Below are 19,037 nucleotides of genomic sequence, written 5' to 3' on the forward strand. Positions count from 1 at the left end.
TGTATAAAAAGTGCTATAATTTCTACATGGTGAAACCAAAATGTATACAAATAACCTTGAATAAAACCTGAAATGTGCACTTTACTTGATTACAAAGTTAAAACTGTGGAGCACAGGGGCAAATAAAGGAAAAAAGAGTCTATTTATCCCAAAGATTATAGAGGGTACTGTATTTTTCAGATCCTAATTATGACTGAACACATAAAGGCAGATTTCCTTCCCTGACAGTATTACTAATTTTTTGTTACAATTCCATTGCTTCATGGTAATGATTAATGATTTAGCTTTTTATTTGTAATTACTGGATAATTAATTAAGTTTTCCAATTGTTGTGACATTTGAACTCATGCATATCAATCATTAGTTCCCAGCATTCACAACAGTTCTATTTATTTTGCCTGAGATCTGGAGGTGCGACATCGTCTTTCAGGTATCACAAACAAATTAATAATGCTTGATATTTGTGCATTATAATTGTTACAAAAGTCAGTCCATGCTGTCTACCTAAGATAATCAATCGCTACTTGTGAACCTAGACTTTCCATCACTTCAAACCTTACCTACTGAAAGCCAGGAATTGCAGAATTATCTCATTGCACTGAAGATGGTCTGCCTCTTCTACCCGCAGGTTAAGGCTTGGAAGGTTATCTGAATCAATCACCACCGCCAGCTCATTATCATCATCTTGGATCTCGGGGAAATTAATTGCATGCATCTGAGCCAAAGACGCCCTTGAAATCACTGTGGTTGTCCTAAGAATCAAATGTGAATAAAACCATTAAATGCTAAAATAGTCAAAGCCTCTCCACATGGGTGCTGGAATTTAAATCCATTCATCCAGAAAGGTAAAGACTTCTTTTAAGCATCCTCAATTAAACATGTTCTAAAATAAGAAAACTACATACAACAGATTTGAGTTCAACATGGTAACAGTGACTAATCTGGTAGCAAATCAGATTATGACCACACACTGGCATTGGAAATGATGTAGGGTTCCAATATTTCATTCTGTTATTCAGCATGTAGCGCAAAGCTAATTTTTATGACAAGTCTACTCAGTTGTCAAGAACTGAAACTGCTAAGTTTTTATTAAAACCAGGAACTAGCAAATGGCAAATTTGTGAGTAAAGGCATGTTCAATTTTTTTTTAAATTCTGTCACAATTCAGATATGGTATTGATTTGTGAAAGAAAATCTTTCAATGATCTTTCTTTAAGTCAAACAATAAAGAATATCCCTTCATTTGGGATGCTACATGACATCCTCATTTTTGCAGTTTGTCAGAACAGCAGCAGGTCCATGGGTCAGCTAAAACCTGTCCATGGAACAAATGTGCTGGAGAAACTTAGCAGGTTACCTGGCATCCATAGGAAATAAAGGTTACCCTTTACTGAAGGGCTCAGGACTGAAACGTCGCTTACAAGAAGGGATCACCTCGAAATGTTGATTGCCCTTTTCTGAAACTGAAATGTTGGTTACCCTTCACTCAAAGTCCTCAATCCCAAAACGTTGGTTACCGTTCACTCAAAGGCCTCAATCCCGAAACGTTGGTTACCCTTAACTTCCTGTGCATGATGCATGACCTGCTGAGTTTCTCCAGTGCACTTGACCTTAGCATCTCCAGATTTTCTTGTTTAACTCCATGGAACAATTGAAAGGTTTTGTCTATTTTATATTTCATTGGAAAAACAGAAAAGGACTAATTCTGAACAAATTCACTTATGTGTAACTTCTAAGTGTTCCCCCATTTTCACCCACTAATGGTTTGATCTTTTTGCTGAATTACAATTACGTGAATTTTTCTGACTAGAATCAGTGGTTCCAGCTATAATTGCCTTTCCACATAATTCTGCATATGTGCTCCCTAATGCAAAACTCTGAAACCTACCTTGACTTTGCATTTGGGCACCAAAAGTAGAGCACAGTTTTGATTGGGTAGTGGAGGGAATGAATGTTTAGGACCTAAATAATGGGGTAACCACCAAGGATCCAAGGTGGTTTTGTGCTTTGTTAGAGTTGTTGGAGTTGTCCTCTGCTGGGCAAGCTGAATGTATTGCTGGATTGAACCATACAGATGGTAAAAAAAAACCAACTCTGGAGTGTCAGGAACTTTGCCACTTGAAAAATACTCACCTCTGCTCCGCTCTTGCGGATAATGTAGTTCTTCATGCTTTTATGACATTCAGCTGAGTTTCTGATCAATGGAGGCTGTTATGAGCCCAGAAGACCCCAAAACCCAGCAGCAATAAAATCCACCAAGACAAATGGTTACTTAAAACAGAAGTTGCTTTTGATTATCTTTAAACATTAAAACAGGATCAAACTTTAACTTATTACTATTAACGTAACCCCCTTTCTAATTCTAAATGCATGTGTTATGTGTGTGTAAGTTCAGAAAAGTTCTTTGGTTCACAGTCCAATCTCACTTCTCACTCCTCAAAGTTCACTGGTTGCAGACAATTCTTATACTGTGCACAGAATTTCACATTTATGAATTTCACCAGGTTTTGGTGCTTGAAAGGTAAATGGTTACCACTCAGGCAGGTTCTTGTCAGTTATCAGAGAGAGAGAGATTTCTTGTTTGTTGGACACCCACAACTGATTCCTTCAGATCAGCCACTTCAGTGTCTTGCTGAAGAAAATTGCCCCATCAGGGTTTTCCAGATGATAACCTCTTTCACCACAGAGTTCCTTTTCTGTTTCTCTTATTTCAAGAGAAGCATTATACAGCCAATCCTCTCCTTTTGTATGGACCACAATGGCTTTGAACAAGCCGAACTAAGAACTCACAACCCATCTTCAAAATGGGGTTTTTCCACAAGCTTGCCAGCTTGTCCTAATTGTTAGGTCTGCTTTGTTCAAGAATGAGTGAGTCAGACACCAGTCTGAGTCGAAATCAAGGTTCTTTATTACCGGATTGTAACACTTACAACTAACAGTGTTAGTTGGAGAAGGCGCATTCTCCCGATATCAGCAAGTGGTGTTTTTTTATACCCCAGGACACGCACTTAGTAAATTATCATACCATTACATTGTCCAATGAATTAGCTGTTGCTACCCTTCTCTGTTAGTCTGCTGCACATTATTCTTGTTAGTGCAAAGCTTATCTTGAGTGTACAAGGTCACATCTGCATTCTGTTACTCCTTAGTACTGGGTGACTCCTTCTCCGGTCCCATCTCATGATGTTTTTACCTTACATGTTCCAGTCCCAGCTGCTGCTGGACTGTAGAAATGAATTCTCTCTACCTCTCTCATTAAAAAAGAGCCTGTTTAACTCTCTCTGTTTGCAAAACCACACGACCTTCCAAGAAAATCAAACTGCATTCAGGTAGACTGGGGAACTGGACCTAATCTTCCGAGTTCATTAATCTGTTGCTTTCTAAAACAATAATCCATTACTCCAAAGCATGTCCAATTAACACCTACTTGTGAAGTCCTTATAGGCATTCTTCAAAGTTTTTGCCAAGGCACTCGGAGCCTGGACTGTCTGGCTTGAGCCGAGCTCTGGCATTTTAAATGAGATCTATTTTGAAGTGTTTGTATGTGACCTACACTAAAAAACCTGCCACAATTTATCTCCTTTAAAACATATACTATATAAAATATAACATAATCTGTCACAAGACCCTCAGGACATAAGAGGTTCAGATATTCAACACTCATTAGAATCAGAACTATAAAACATCACTGCACAGAAATTTGGCCCTTCTAGTCTGTGCTGAACTATTATTCTACGTAGTCCCACTGACCTGCACCCAGTCATAGCCCTCTATACCCCTCCCAACCATGTACCTGTCAAAATCTTTCCTAATGCTAAAACTGAGCCTGCAGTCACCACTTCAGCTGGCAGCTCCTTCCACTTTGTGAGAAGAAATTACCCCTAATGTTCCCCCTAAACATCCCTTTTCACCCTGAACCCATGACCTCAGTGGAAAAAGCCTACTTGCATTTACTCTATCTATATGCATCGTAATTTTGTACATCTCGATCAAATCTACCCTCATTCTTCTATGCTTTAACCTTTTCCTTGTATCTCAGTTCCTTAAGTCCTGATATCATCTTAGTAGCTTGTAATCAAATACGCATAATTATTGTACTGAATGTTCAGAGTGGATGGTTGAAAATTCTCTTGTTAGAAATGTTCATTGTCTAGCACATCTATGTCAAAAATATTATTTGCCTGAAAATTAATAAGTCGGCAAACATTGATTATGTCACTGTCCATCACCCTCTCACTGTGTATCAATAATTTCACATGGAGCAGGGAGAAATATGGAAGATGGATTAACTATGTAGATTTCACATGATACAAAGTAACTGCCAAACAGCTATAGTCCTGCATTGCTGAGTAAAAAAATATCTAACACCAAAACTATGCAAGGATTTTGTTAGATTTTTAAATTCAATTACATCTTACAGATGTCATCCATATCCTGCAGCATTGTACATGAATAACTTGGAAGCATTTGATTTGCAATTCCTGTTCCAATCTGATTTTAGTCACACACATTGGAATTTACCTACCATTAATTAAACCACCCACTTATTTTGTTCAGTCATTTTTGAATGCATTCAATTACATAGCTCGATGTGAACAAAAAACATTATTACCAGACACTATTTGCAGCTTCCTACATACATTTTATGAATACCTTAACAGGGCATTCAGAAAAGACTGCTGTAAACTCATCATCCATGGCAGCCCTGACAGTTCTTTTTTAATTAATCACCTTCTGCTTTCTCCATTGTTACCTCATTGTCAATCAAATTCACCCTTTACTCTGGAGTTTCAGCTTTCTCAGTCATTTAAATAGGAAACATGAATTAAATGCTTCCCAATAAAAAAAAACTGATCTGCCAGAAAACCAGTGTTTAATCATAAAAACAGGAAACACTTGAAACGTCTATGGGAAGAGAAGCAGAGCTCACATTTCAGGTTGAAGACCATTCATCAGAACTGGGAAGGAGAGAAACAAAGCTTGTCCTACTGCAAGGAGGGTTGTCCTGCTTTATTGATCAGATGATGTTGCTGCCAGTTTATCCCAGGCTGTCAGAAACAACCCACTTCCCTTACCCTTAATTAAAAAGAAAATCATACAGTTGTATTCAATTCATTGTTATACTTAAATTTCTTTATCATCTAAACCACACATACCCGCGATATAATTATATTTGGCCCACAAGATCATTTCAAAAATGTATTAGAGGTGGCCCGCCCTGCAGCGAGAGCCGATGCTGCTTTTTGGTAATGTCACCCCCACCATCCTCCCCCTTCATTGCACATCCTTCCCCACCCCCTAACTATCCCCTACCCCCCTAAAACCACCCCCCTTAAAAGATGGCCAGAATATTCTCAAAAAGGAATCCAGAATGGTAAAGTTCCACAAACCTTCTGCTGGGAATCCTAACAACACCCGGGCATCAGATCCACGGGACGCGGAGGGAGCAAGAGTGTTGCAGGTTGACCGTGCAAACTTTGAGAACGGGGAAAACAAAATTGTAACACGAGAAGTCTGTCGATGTCATCAGCCGGCAAGCCAGTTGGAAGGCTCCCCGCACAACCAGTCACTTCTCCCACCTGTCGAGCGGTGCGGCGGATTGGCGAGCGCCTGTGATTTCCTGTCGGCGCGACGGGCATGGCAGGCTGTGCACGGCCCCCACTGTTCTGCAAAGGCTGATCGGCAGCGCGCTGGGCCTGAGTGGGTGGGTAAGCAGGGGTGGGCAGAGGGTGTAGGTGAGGAGTAATGGGCAGGGGAAGTTATGGTGGTGCAAGGGGCAGTTAGAGGGAGGGATGAGTAGAACGAGGGGTGGATAGGGAAGAGGTAAAAGGGGAGGGGCAGGGAAAGTAGGGGAGGGGTGATTAGAGGGTGAGAGACGGGTAGAGGGAGGAACAGGTTGAGGGGAGAGGCAGTAGAGGGGCGTGTATAGGATGGGGTGGGTAGAGGCAGAGCGAGTGGAGTGAGGGGTGAGTAGAGGTTGAGTAAAGGACTGGTCAGGTAGAGGGATGGTGGGTCGAGGGTGAATAGAGGCCTAGAGCCTGAGGAGTGCGCAGGAAATGCTGAGTCCTGATGCAGGCCAAAATGGACACAGCCTGTGAATGCTGATTACATCTCCACAAGGACCAAATATGTTTCCCTCAGGTCAAGCAAAGGGTGAACTTGAGCTACCTACTCCTGACCTGTAACATTATCCTCCTAAAGTTATATCCTAAAGTTTAGCATTACATATGTTGAAAGAAGAGAAAACATGCAGATGTTGTTGAAAATTTTCAATAAATATTTAGTTCGGCCCTCGACTTAGTCCAAGTTTTTAATTTTGGCCCTCCGTGAATTTGAGTTTGACACCCCTGATCTAAACATTGTTGCAATCATGCGGAATGTTCTTTGGACACTACCAGTGTTAGATCCACCTATTTTATTGAATACGTCAGGACTTGCACCTTTAGTTGCATGCCCTAATGATACACAACAACCTGGACTTCAAAATACAAGCACAAAATACAATCATACCATTCTCTCATATGCTAGGAACATGAAGGTTAAGATTTAATAAAAATACAGGACTTACTAAGAGTTGTGTGAAGTTCACAATGTTAATTTCAGGTGGCACATGGATCTGACATGGGACCACAAGCGACAGAATGTATACTTGGATTCAGATTCAAATTCAGATTTTATTGTCACAGTACATACAGGACATCACATACAACCCTGAGATTCTTTTTCTGCAGGCCAGACAGAATTACCACTTATTGGTATGCAAAACAAATGACTCCATGTATACATGGAAACAAGTAATGAAATGTAAACAAACTGATTGTAAAATAAAGAAAAATAAATCAATAAAGTGTAAAAGTAAGAGCCTTTAGTTAAGTCCCTGATTGAGTTTGTCTTTGAGGATTCTGATGGTGGAGGGGTAACAGCTGTTCCTGAACCTGATGGTACGAGTCTTGTGACATCTATGTTTACAGCAAAAACAAAGAGTGATGTGGAAGCTTGATGATTGCTGTTGCTCTTTGACAGCAGCGTTCTCTGTAGATGTTCTCAAAGGTGTGGAGGGTTTTACCTGTGATGTCCTGGGCAGTGTCCATTACCTCTTGCAGGGCTTGTTGATCAGGAGCATTGGTGTTCCCATACCAGACCGTGATGCAGCAGTCAGCACACATTCCACCACACATTTGTAGAAATTTGCCAGGATTTCCGATGTCATGACAAACCTCTGCAAACTCCTGAGGAAGTCGAGGTTCTGACGTGCTTTCTTTTTTTAAATATTTTTTTTATTTTTCACACTGTGAACCATATCAACCAAAATATGTACAAACGTTTCTCATTAAATTTACAGTGGCATTTTCTCCCTTTTTTTCCCCTTTCCCTCCCTCCCCTCTTCCCACCCCCCACCAAAACCCATACATATTCAACATATACAATACAATAAAACCATAAAACAATATCTTCATACAAAGGAAAACAAACAAGAAAAATGCATCATCTATTTGTTACACACTGAATCTAGTCGTTTTGTCTTCTTCTGATTTTAGGGGATGGAGGTCGAGGCAAGCTCTGTCTATTATGGTCCATGTATGGTTCCCAAATTTGTTCAAACAATGTGACTTTATTTTTTAAATTATATGTTATTTTTTCTAATGGAATACATTTATTAATTTCCATGTACCATTGCTGTATTCTCAGGCTCTCTTCCATTTTCCAAGTTGACATTATACATTTTTTGGCTACTGCTAAAGCTATCAAAATAAATCTTTTTTGCGCTTTAACCAATTTGAGGCCAAATTCTTTACTTCTTTGTTACTTAAAAAAAAATCTCTGGATTTTTTTCTATGTTATTTTTTGTGATTTTATTTAATATCTGATTTAGTTCTTCCCAAAACATATTCACTTTCGTACATGCCCAAATTGCATGTACTGTTGTTTCTGTTTCCTTCTTACAGCGAAAATATCTATCTGATAATGTTTTTCTAATGGAATACATTTATTCATTTCCATGTACCATTGCCGTATTCTCAGGCTCTCTTCCATTTTCCAAGTTGACATTATACATTTTTTTGCTACTGCTAAAGCTATCATAATAAATCTTTTTTGCACTTTAACCAATTTGAGGCCTAATTCTTTACTTCTTTGTTACTTAAAAATTAAAATTTCTTTTAATTTTTGAAGAGTGATATATACCCTGTGTAACCAATTATACTGTATCATGTGTAACCTTGTGTTTATTGTATTCTTCATAGTTGCAGAACATAACTTTTCGCATACTTCATTTTTTATCTTTATGTTTAAATCCTTTTCCCACTTCCATTTAGGTTTATAGTTTATTTCATCATTTTCCTTATCTTGCAGCTTAATGTACATGTTCATTATAAATCTTTTAATTATTATTGTGTCTGTAATATCCTTTAAATAAGCTTTCAGTTGATGATATGCAAACATTGTACCATGAGTTATTCTATATTTGTACATCAACTGATGTACCTCACTGACAAAAGACAAAAGGCAAAAGACAAAGGAGGAAAAACCCAACACCCAACCCCAACCAACCAATTTTCCCCTGCAACCGCCGCAACCGTGTCTGCCTGTCCCGCATCGGACTTGTCAGCCACCATCAAGCCTGCAGCTGACGTGGACATTTACCCCTCCATAAATCTTCGTCCGCGAAGCCAAGCCAAAGATCAAAGATCACATCAACTGTTCAAATGTTAATAAATTATTTCTCAAAAAACAATTTTCTATTCTTTTGATTCCATTTCTCTCCCATTCTCTAAAGGAAAGGTTACCTATTGTAAAAGGGATTAGTGGATTTTGCGTCAATAATCTTTTTGGTATTTGGTAATTCATTTTTTTCCTCTCTAAGTGGAACTTCTTCCATGTATTAAATAAATGATGTAATACTGGTGAGCTTTTATATTGTACTAACTTTTCATCCCACTTATAAAGTATATGTTTCTCCCCTATTATATAGAGTTCTATCTTAGTCTGGTTTTTCCCTTGTCTGGTAAAAATTTGATAAATACCTTAATTGTGTGGCTCTATAATAATTCTGAAGTTTGGTAACTGCAAACCATCTTGATTATACCTCTGTTAATTTATCTAACGCTACCCTCGGTTTCCTCCCTTTCCACAAGAATTTCCTTATTATTCTCTTTAGTTCATTAAAAAAAATTCTGTTAAGGGAATTGGTAATGATTGAAATAAATATTGTATCCTTGGGAACACGTTCATTTTAATGCAGTTTACCCTCCCTATCAACATTAGTGGTAATTCTTTCCAATGTTCTAAGTCTTCCTGCAATTTCTTTATTAGTGGCTGATCATTTAGTTTGTACAAGTGGCTTAAGTTATTATCTAACCTGATCCCTAGGCATTGGATTGCTTGTGTTTGCCATTTAAATGGCGATTCTTTTTAAAATTCTGTATAGTCTGCATTACTCATTGGCATCACTTCACTTTTATTTTGTTGATCTTGTACCCCGATATTTCTCCATATTCCTTCAATTTCTTATGTAATTCTTTTATTGATATCTCTGTTTCTGTTAGGTATACTATGATGTCATCTGCCAATAAACTGATTTTATACTCCTCCTCCTTTATTTTTATCCCTTTTATTTTATTTTCTATTCTTATCAATTCTGCCAAAGGTTCTATTGCTCAGGCGAACAATGAGGGGGATAATGGATATCCCTGTCTAGTTGACCTACTTAATTTAAATTGGCTCGATACATATCCATTTACTATTATCTTTGCCAATGGTCCATTATACAATACTTTAATCCAATTTATATATTTTTCTGGTAGATTGAACTTCTGTAATACTTTAAATAAGTAGTTCCACTCTACTTTGTCAAAGGCTTTTTCTGCATCTAAAGCAACAGCCACTGTTGGTTTCTTATTTCCTTAAACTACATGAATTAGATTAACAAGTTTACAGACATTATCCGCTGTTCGTCTTTTCTTAATAAATCCAGTTTGATCTTGTTTTACTATTTTTGGTACACAATCGGCCAATCTGTTTGCTAATAATTTTGCTATCATCTTATAATCTGAATTAAGTAGAGATATTGGTCTATATGATGCTGGTGTTAATGGATCTTTCCCTGTCTTTGGTATTACTGTAATTATTGCTGACCTAGGAGGGGAGGCAGGCCCCTCCAGCCCGGGTAAGAAACCTGCATAGGAGAAGGCCACTCCGATATAAAACCTACGACCCAAGGACCTCGCTGCCACGTCCCAGCTTGCTTGGCCACGGCACACGAACCATGGATGTAAAGGGTGGGGCCAGTACTGCGCGCACTGCACTCCACCTAAAAGCTCCTTTGCGCAGGCCCGAGGACAGGTCCACGTCCTCCCCCTCCATGTCCTCCCCCTTTCCCCTGCATCCGCTGCAACCGTGTCTGCCTGTCCCACATCGGACTTGTCAGCCACAAACGAGCCTGCAGCTGACGTGGACATTTACCCCTCCATAAATCTTCGTCCGCGAAGCCAAGCCAAAGAAAGAAGACATGAATCTGGCAAGTTTTGTGTTTGTTCTATCTGGTTCATTACTTCCAAGAGAGGAGGAATTAATAACTCTTTAAATGTTTTATAAAATTCTATTGGGAATCCATCTTATTGTTCAGCAGCAATTTTTTTAATATATCCTGTACTACCTCTATTTCAAATGGTTTTATTAATTTACTTTGTTCCTCTTGCAATTTCGGCAGTTCAATTTTAGCTAAAAAAATCCACTATTTTATCATCTTTCCCCTCATTCTCAGTTTGGTATAAATGTTAATAAATTCCTTAAAGTTTTCGTTCATCTCTGTTGCGTTATATGTAATTTGTTTGTCCTTTTTCCTTGATGCCAATACAATTCTTTTAGCTTGTTCTGTTTTAAGTTGCCAGGCTAATATTTTATGTGTTTTTTCTTCCAGTTCATAATACTTTTACTTAGTTTCCATTATGTTCTTGTACATTTGTAGTGTTTCGTATTTTATTTCTTTGTCCACCAATTCTCTCCTTTTCATTACATCATCCCTTGTTGATAGTTCCTTTTCTGTACTTACTATCTCCCTTTCCAACTGCTCTATTTCCCGATTGTAGTTCTTTTTAATCTTTGTTACAAAACTTATTATCTGCCCTCTAATGAAGGCTTTCATTGAATCCCATAATATAAATTTATCTTTCACTGATTCTGTGTTTATTTCAAAATATGTTTTAATTTGGCATTCAATAAACTCTCCAAATTCCTGCCTTCTAAGTAGCACGGAGTTTAACCTCCATCTATATATTCTTGGTGGGATGTTCTCCAGTTCTATTGCTAATAACAGGGGTAAATGATCAGATAGTAATCTAGCTTTATACTCAGTTTTCCTAACTCTCCTTTGAATATGGGCCAACATCAAAAACATATCAATCCTCGAGTATGTTTTGTGCCTACTTGAATAATATGAATATTCCTTCTCTCTTGGGTGCTGCCTCCTCCATATATCTATAAGTTTCATTTCCTACATAGATTTAACTATAAATTTGGCTACTTTATTCTTTTTGCTCATCTTTTGTCCAGTTTTATCCAACATTGGATCCAAATTAAGGTTAAAATCCCCTCCTATCAATATATTTCCTTGTGTGTCTGCAATCTTCAAAAAAATATCCTGCATAAACTTTTGATCCTCCTCGTTAGGCACATATATATTGAGCAAATTTGAAGATTCTGAGTATATCTGACACTTTATCATTACATACCTCCCTGCTGGATCTACTATTTCTTCCTCTATTTTGATTGCTACATTTTTGTTAACTAATATGGCTACACCTTTAGCTTTTGAATTATAGGATGCTGCCGCTACGTGTCCTACCCAGTCTCTCTTTAATTTGTTATGTTCCACTTCATTAGATGAGTTTCCTGCACAAATGCTATATCTATTTTTTCCTTCTTCAATAAATTTAGTAGCCTCTTCCTTTTAATTTGGTTATGTATTCCATTAATGTTTATAGTCATATAGTTCAAATTGGCCATCTTATATCTTGCTTACACCTCTTTTCCACCTCCTCGCTACCTCCATCCCCCTTTTTCCCATTTTAATCTCTTAGTTTTCCCTTATTAAACTCAATGTACGACAACACATTTAAAACATAAAATACCCCAACAGTTCCCACACCCAATAATACCGTAACCCCAAATGCTCCCCCATTCTCTGAGTTGTCCCTGAGTTGCCAGGCAACCACAATTGCCCTTTCCATTTGGATTGCAATCTTACTTGCACGCATCAACTGATTTTGCAGTGACTGTTATTCCCTCTCCCCCAGCCCTCCCCAGAAAACACTTTTTTTTACACATATAACAAATCTCTCTTTTTTCCCCCTTACTTTCTTCCCTCCATTCTCTTTTCCCTCTTTAGTTCTTTACATATACAGTGTTTTTGCATCTTTATATATACTTTATCGCCGTTCTTTATTCTTTTTACATCTCTTCATCTGTCCTACAAACGTTTTGCGAATTCTTGTGCTTCCTCCGGATCCGAGAACAGCCTGTTTTGCTCCCCGGGTATAAATATTTTAAGCACGGCTGGATGCCTTAACATGAATTTGTAACCTTTTTTCCATAAAATCATTTTTGCTGTATTAAACTCCTTCCTCCTCTTTAAGAGTTCAAAACTTATGTCTGAGTAAAAGAAATATTTTTTGACCCTTGTATTCCAATGGCTTATTATCTTCTATAACTTTATTCCTTGCCCGCTCCAGTATATTTTCTCTTGTCGCAATATCTCAAAACTTTTACTAAGATGGATCTTGGTTTTTGATGTGCCTGTGGTTTCGGAGCTAATGCTCTGTGTGCCCTTTCTATTTCCATTTCTTCTTGCTTTTCTGTTGTTCCTAGGACCTTTGGGATCCATCCTTTTATAAATTCCTTCATGTCTGTGCTTTCTTCATCCTCCTTCAGGCCCACTATTTTTATGTTGTGTCACCTCTTATAATTTTCCAACATATCAATTTTCTGAGATAACAACTCTTGTATCTCTTTAATTTTTTTTGTCACTTTCTTCCAATTTTTCCCTTAAGTCATTTACTTCCATTTCAACAGCCGTTTCCTGCTCTTCCACATTCTCTATTCTTTTCCCTATTTCTGTCATGACTAGTTCTAATCTTTGCATTTTATCTTCTGCTCTTTTCATTTTCATTTTAATTGCACTAAATTCTAATGATAACCATTCTTTTAGTGATCTCATTTGTTCTTCAAAAAAAGCTTTATCTATATTCTGTCCATCAGTTTTACCTTCTATCTCTCTGTGAAGATCTTGGTCTTCTTCTTCCTCTTCTTCTGTGTCTGTACCTGTGTTTGTGTTTTTTTCTTCTCTTTTTTGTGTCTGTGTCTCTTCTGTTTTTCCTGATGAGCTGCTTGTATCTCTTTGTCGGGCCTCCTCTTGCTGGGCCTCTTGTTGCTGGTCCTCTTGTTGCTGGTCTTCCCCTCCTGGGCTGCTCGTCTGTCAGGCCTCCTGTCGTTGATCTTCTTGTCGGTCACCCCTCCATCTTTCTCCCTCGTCTGTTTCCTTGCTCCCTCCTCTGCTGCCTTGCTCATCCTCCAACTGAGCGCCCTGGTGTCGGGGGTCCCTCAGCTGATCGTGCTGTGGCTGCCTGCTTCTCAGCTGAGCCCCCCTCCCGTTTGTGTCCTCTTTTTCCTTTGATTGCGCATTTTTGTTTGGCTCTGACAGCCATTTTTGAAGTCCACCGATCGGGATGTCGCGACTCCGCAGGGCAGGCACTAACCTTGAGGATCGGGTGCCCCTCGCCACCACAGCTCCCTGTTCCTTCGTGCAAGTAAGGCTGCCTTCTTTCTTCTCCAGCGACTTTTCTACTTTTTTTTTCGGTTGTTTTTACTTTCGCCTTCTTGGGTGCCATCTTCTTTCTCTTCTCTTTTTACTTTATCTTCTATTTCTTACATTTTATTTTTGTTGTGCTTTGTCTTTTCCTAACTTTTTTCCTATTTTTCTGGAGAGGGCTGGTTTTCCCGACCGGCCACTACTTCATCATGTGACTCCCTCAACCTGACGAGCTTTCTTCACAATGATGTTTGTGTGTTGAGTCCAGGAAGATCCTCCAATATAGTAACTCCCAAGAACTTAATTTGCTCACCCTCTCCATCTCTAATCCCCCAATGTCTCTGGTTTTCCCTTCCTGAAGTCCTTGGTTTTGGTGACATTGAGTGCGAGGTTGATATTGGTGCACCATTCAGCCAAGTTTTCAATCTTCCTCCTGCATGTTGACTCATCACCACTTTTTATACAATCCACTACTGTCAGCAAACTCATAGATGGTGTTACTGTCATACCGAGCTACACAGTTGTAGGTATAACATGAGTAGAGCAGGGGGTTAAGAACACAGCCCTGTGCTGCTGTGTAACTGATGGAGATGTTCTTATCAATCTCACTGATTGTGGTGATGAAATTCATGATCCAAATACATAGTGAGGTGTTGAGTCCCAGGTCTTGGAGTTTGCTGATTAGTTTTGAGGGATGATGGTGTTAATTGACGAACTGTAGTCGTTAAAGGACATTATGATCTTTGCATCTTTGCTGAACAGGTGTTTCAGGGCTTTGTGTGGAGCCAGTGAGATTGTATCTGGAGTAGACCTGTTGCTACGATAGGTGAATTGAAACGGATTTGTGTTGCTGCTCAGACAGGAGTTGATATGCTTCAACACTAGCCTTTCAAAACACTTCATCTCTGCTGATGTGAGTGCCACTGGTCAATAGTCACTTAGGCAGGTTATCACACTCTTCTGAAACAGAAGAGAGATGTTGAAGATATCTGTGAATACATTGACAAGTTGATTAACACAGATTTTTAATACTTGGTTGGATACTCCATCCAGACCGGATGCTTTCCTCGGATTCACTCTCCTGAAGGCAGCCTGCACATCATCCTGGGCTACGGAGCAGACAAGATCATCAGGGGACATGGGAGTGCACAGTGATGGTTCTTCTTTGGTCTTATGGCCGAATCTGACATAGAGGCATTGAGTTCATCTGGGAGAAAAGCTTTGCTGCTTCCCACTGCACCAAATTTGCGATTGTAACAGGTTATATCATTTCAATACTGCCACCGCTATCAGGTATCCTTCTTTGTTTCCAATTTTGTTTGGAAACTCCACTTTGCCTTGGAAATGGCTTCCTGAAGGTCATACCTGCTCCTAGGTAGTGATTCGGATCTTACAGGCTACACATGAAGATGCCTTCACTCTCAGTGCAAGTGGGACTACTTCAGTATTACTAAAAGGAGATCTGCCTCAGTCAATCCTAGATTATACAACCTTGAACATTTTAAATAAGGAACTTGTATGAGAACATACATTATTGGTCCCACTATCCTGCTCTGTCATTTAATAGCTCCATCTGTCCATTTTCAACATACAATTCACTTCATAGAATGCAAATAAATTAGCGAGAACACTCGATAAAGCAAATATGTTGGGTTCATCCACACAGCATCTAAGTTGTTGAATGGAAGACACATGTTCCAGAATTATTCTGGACTCTGGACTGCCTAGTTCCAATGCAGGCATCAATCTGACCATCTGGAAAATTGCCCAGGTGTGCACAGTCACGAGAAGCTACATAAACCCAATCCCAATAATCATGCCCAGGCATCAGCAAACTGACTAAAGGTATCACCAACAGTGCTGTCAAGTGGCCTTTACGCATCACAACCTCTACACCTATACCCAGTTTTGAAAGATCACTGCTCTGGGCCACATAACAACCTCAGACCAAACCTCCAAAGATTGCGGTCATCCAATTTCACAAAGGGAGATGGCTGACGTTGCTGGAGACCAATAATCATTTCTGGAGTTCCATAGGGCATCTTCAGTGACTTCCCAATGACCTTCCTTCTTTCACATTATCACACCTGAAGATTTTTTCTGATAACAATGGACACAACACAAACATTTTGGTCCCTGAACATTTTTGGGGACATTTTATGGATTTTAGGCAGCTGATCATAAAAATCTTAAAGTGTTCCTAACATGCGCTGCTTTTTAGATATAACCTTCTTTTGTGATTTCATGTCATACAGTAGTTTAAGTCTACTTCAAGCATTCAAAACCATGGTGTGCAACATGTCATTGAAAATTCATTTTCTGTATTTGCACTTGGATTTCTTCCCTGCTTATCTTTCAATCAGTCAGTGACGAATATGCTGAAAGGTTTCACCAGGAAATTGCAATCATGGAGAAGAGGTATCAGAGCAACTGGAATCCATCAATGCTGGCTGACTGTTGTTGGACACTGACATGAGAGACATCAGATGCTGAGTACAAACGAAAATCAGTGGCAAAACATTTTTAGGTCAGTTAAATTAACGCAATGTGTCAGCGTCATTCTGCTATTAATCTGGCTAAATTCAATAAAAGTTAATTTAATGTTTCTCCATTCTCCTACGTGATAGAGCAAATCTGAAATTATCTTTGTATTCAGCTTGAAGTTGTCTATATCATTATTCCCAATTTATTTTCAGGAAGCAAACCTTCAATCAACCATCCCTCCTCCCCTTGATCTCTGATGTCTCCTCCCTCCCTTCTCCACCTCTCACCTTGCCACCAGACCCCTCCCCCCCCACCCTTTTGTTCAGACGCCTGCTGACATTTTCCCATACCTTGATGAAGGGCTCAAGCCAAAAACGTTGGATGTACTTTTACCTTTGCTATGTAAAGGACCCTGTTTGACCTGCTGAGTTTCTCCAGCGTTGTGTTTTTACTTCAACCACAGTGTCTGCAGATTTTCGTGTTTTACTTTTCCCTTTTGATTATCCCCGATTAAACAGCCCAGCCATTTCTTTAACCAATTCTTCTACTAATAGCTCAGCTTGACATCTATCTTTCCACTTCCAACAAGAACATTCCTCTTCTATACCACTACAATGCTAACATTACTTAAACTCTATCCTCTGATTCTAAATTGACAGTAGCCTTCTGCTCCTGGAATACCTCCCAACCTGCTCCTGGTCTGATCCATATCCTTCTTATCTCAGACTGAAAGTGGGATATGTACCGACAGGACAGATTGCATCTGAACTGAAAGGAGATTAATATCCTTGCAGGTAGATTTGTTAGTCTTGTCCCAATTAATTTAAATTAGATTTGCAGGAGGAGAGGAACGAGTATGTTAGAGCAGTTAGTGAGAAAGAGGAGGATAAAGGTCATGCAAGGGCTACATGTATAGACAGAAATCAAAGGTTTGTATGTGATAATGTTAGAAAGGCTGACAAGCTTAGGGCATGGATGGAAAAGTGGAATTATGATATAGTGAGACTTCGTGACAGGATGGGCAGGTCTGGCATCTTAATGTTCTGGGGTTCTGTTGCTTCAGACATGATAGAGGAGGGATGAAAGGGGGAGGAGTGGCATTGCTAGTCAGGGAAAATATCTCAGTTGCGTTGTCAGGAGGACTTGTCTATTGAGGCCATATGGGTGGAGTTAAGGAACAGGAAAAAAGTGAACACCTTGGTAGGGCTGAATTATAAACCACCAATAGAGAGAATTAGAGGAGCAAATCAGTAGAGAGATAGCAGACCAATGTAAGAAGCAGAACATTGTGATAGTGGGAGATTTTAACTTTTCAAATATTGATTTAGACTCCCATACTTTAAAAGGTCTGGATGGCTTGGAGTTTGTGAAATGTATTCAGTAAAGTTTTCTAAATCAATACATCAAGGTACCAACGAGAGAGGATGCAGTACTTGATCTCATATGAGGGAACAAGAGAGGTCAGGTGGCAGATGAATGTGTAGGTGAACATTTTGGGTCTAGTGACCATAATGTCATTAGCTTCAAGTTAATTATGGAAAAGGATAAGTCTGGTCCTCATGTTGGGATTATAAATTGGAGGAAGGATCTAGGATATGTTGGTTTTATGGCAAGGTGTGTTAGGAAGTGGATGGCTTTCAAGGGCAAAATCTTGAGAGACCAGAGTTGTTAGGATTAAAGGCAAAGTTACCAGGCATAGGGAACCCTAGTTTTCAAGGGACATTAGCGATCTGGTGAAGAAAAAGAGGGAGATGTATAGCAAGTTTAGACAACAAGGAGCTAGTGAGGTACTATAAGAGTACAAAAAAAAACCAAGAAAATACTCATAAAAAAATCAGGAAGGCAAAAAGAAGTCATGAGGTTGCTCTGGCAGATAATATGAAGGTAAAGCCAAAGGGTTACTATCAGTATATTAAGAGTAAAAGGATAGTAAGAGACAAAATTGGCCCCCTAGAGAATCAGAGTGGTCATCTTTGTGTGGAGCCTCTAGTAATGGGGGAGATCTTAAATATTTTTTTTGCATCAGTGTTTACTCAGGAAACTGGCAGAGTGCATAAGGAAGGCAAACAAACAGGAGAGTCATGGAACAGATGGAGATTAAGGAGGAAGAGGTACTTGCTGCCTTACAGTGAATAAAGGTAGATACATCACCTGGGCCAGATATGATATTCCCTCGGACCTTGTGTATAAATTTCAGAGGCCCTGGTTGATATATTCAAAATGTCCTCAGCCATTTTAGGTGAAGTGCTAGAAGATTGGCAGGTAGCTCATATTGTCCTGTTGTTTAAAAAAGGGCTCCAAAAATAAACCTGTTACAGGCCAGTGAGCCTGAGTCAGTAGTAGGTAATTGGAAGGAGTTCTGAGAGACAGGATATATAGGTATATGGATGTCATGTCGTGTTTAATGAATCTTGTAGAGTTTTTCGAGGAGGTTACCAAGAAGGTAGCTGAAGGCGGCTATGGATGTTGTCCACAAGGACTTTAGTAAAGCCTTTGACAAGGTCACACATGGGAAGTTAGTTCAGAAGGCTATGACACTAGATATTCAAGGAGAGGTTGTAAACTGGATTTGAAATTGGCTGTGTGGGAGAAAACACAGGGAGTGGTAGTGGATGGTTGCTTCTCAGAGTGGTGTGCCTCAGGGATCCACGTTGGGACTATTATTGTTTGTTGTACCTATCAATGATCTGGATGATTTGAATTGGATCAGTAAGTTTGCTGATGTCACAAAGATAGGAGGCGTTGTGGA

General features: G+C 39.3%; 1 protein-coding gene across 1 annotated transcript in view; it reads right to left on the reverse strand.

Moving 5' to 3' along the window:
* The window catches only part of nphp4 (nephronophthisis 4), a 346,370-nt gene that overhangs the window by 80,721 nt on the left and 246,612 nt on the right, over nt 1-19,037 (reverse strand). Inside the window, exon 13 of the mRNA XM_069919049.1 lies at nt 561-752. Coding sequence (XP_069775150.1) covers nt 561-752 — 192 coding nt within the window. The remainder of the gene's footprint in view (nt 1-560; nt 753-19,037) is intronic.

Source organism: Narcine bancroftii, chromosome 2, assembly GCF_036971445.1.
Source record: "Narcine bancroftii isolate sNarBan1 chromosome 2, sNarBan1.hap1, whole genome shotgun sequence".
Taxonomy (NCBI): Eukaryota; Metazoa; Chordata; class Chondrichthyes; order Torpediniformes; family Narcinidae; genus Narcine; species Narcine bancroftii.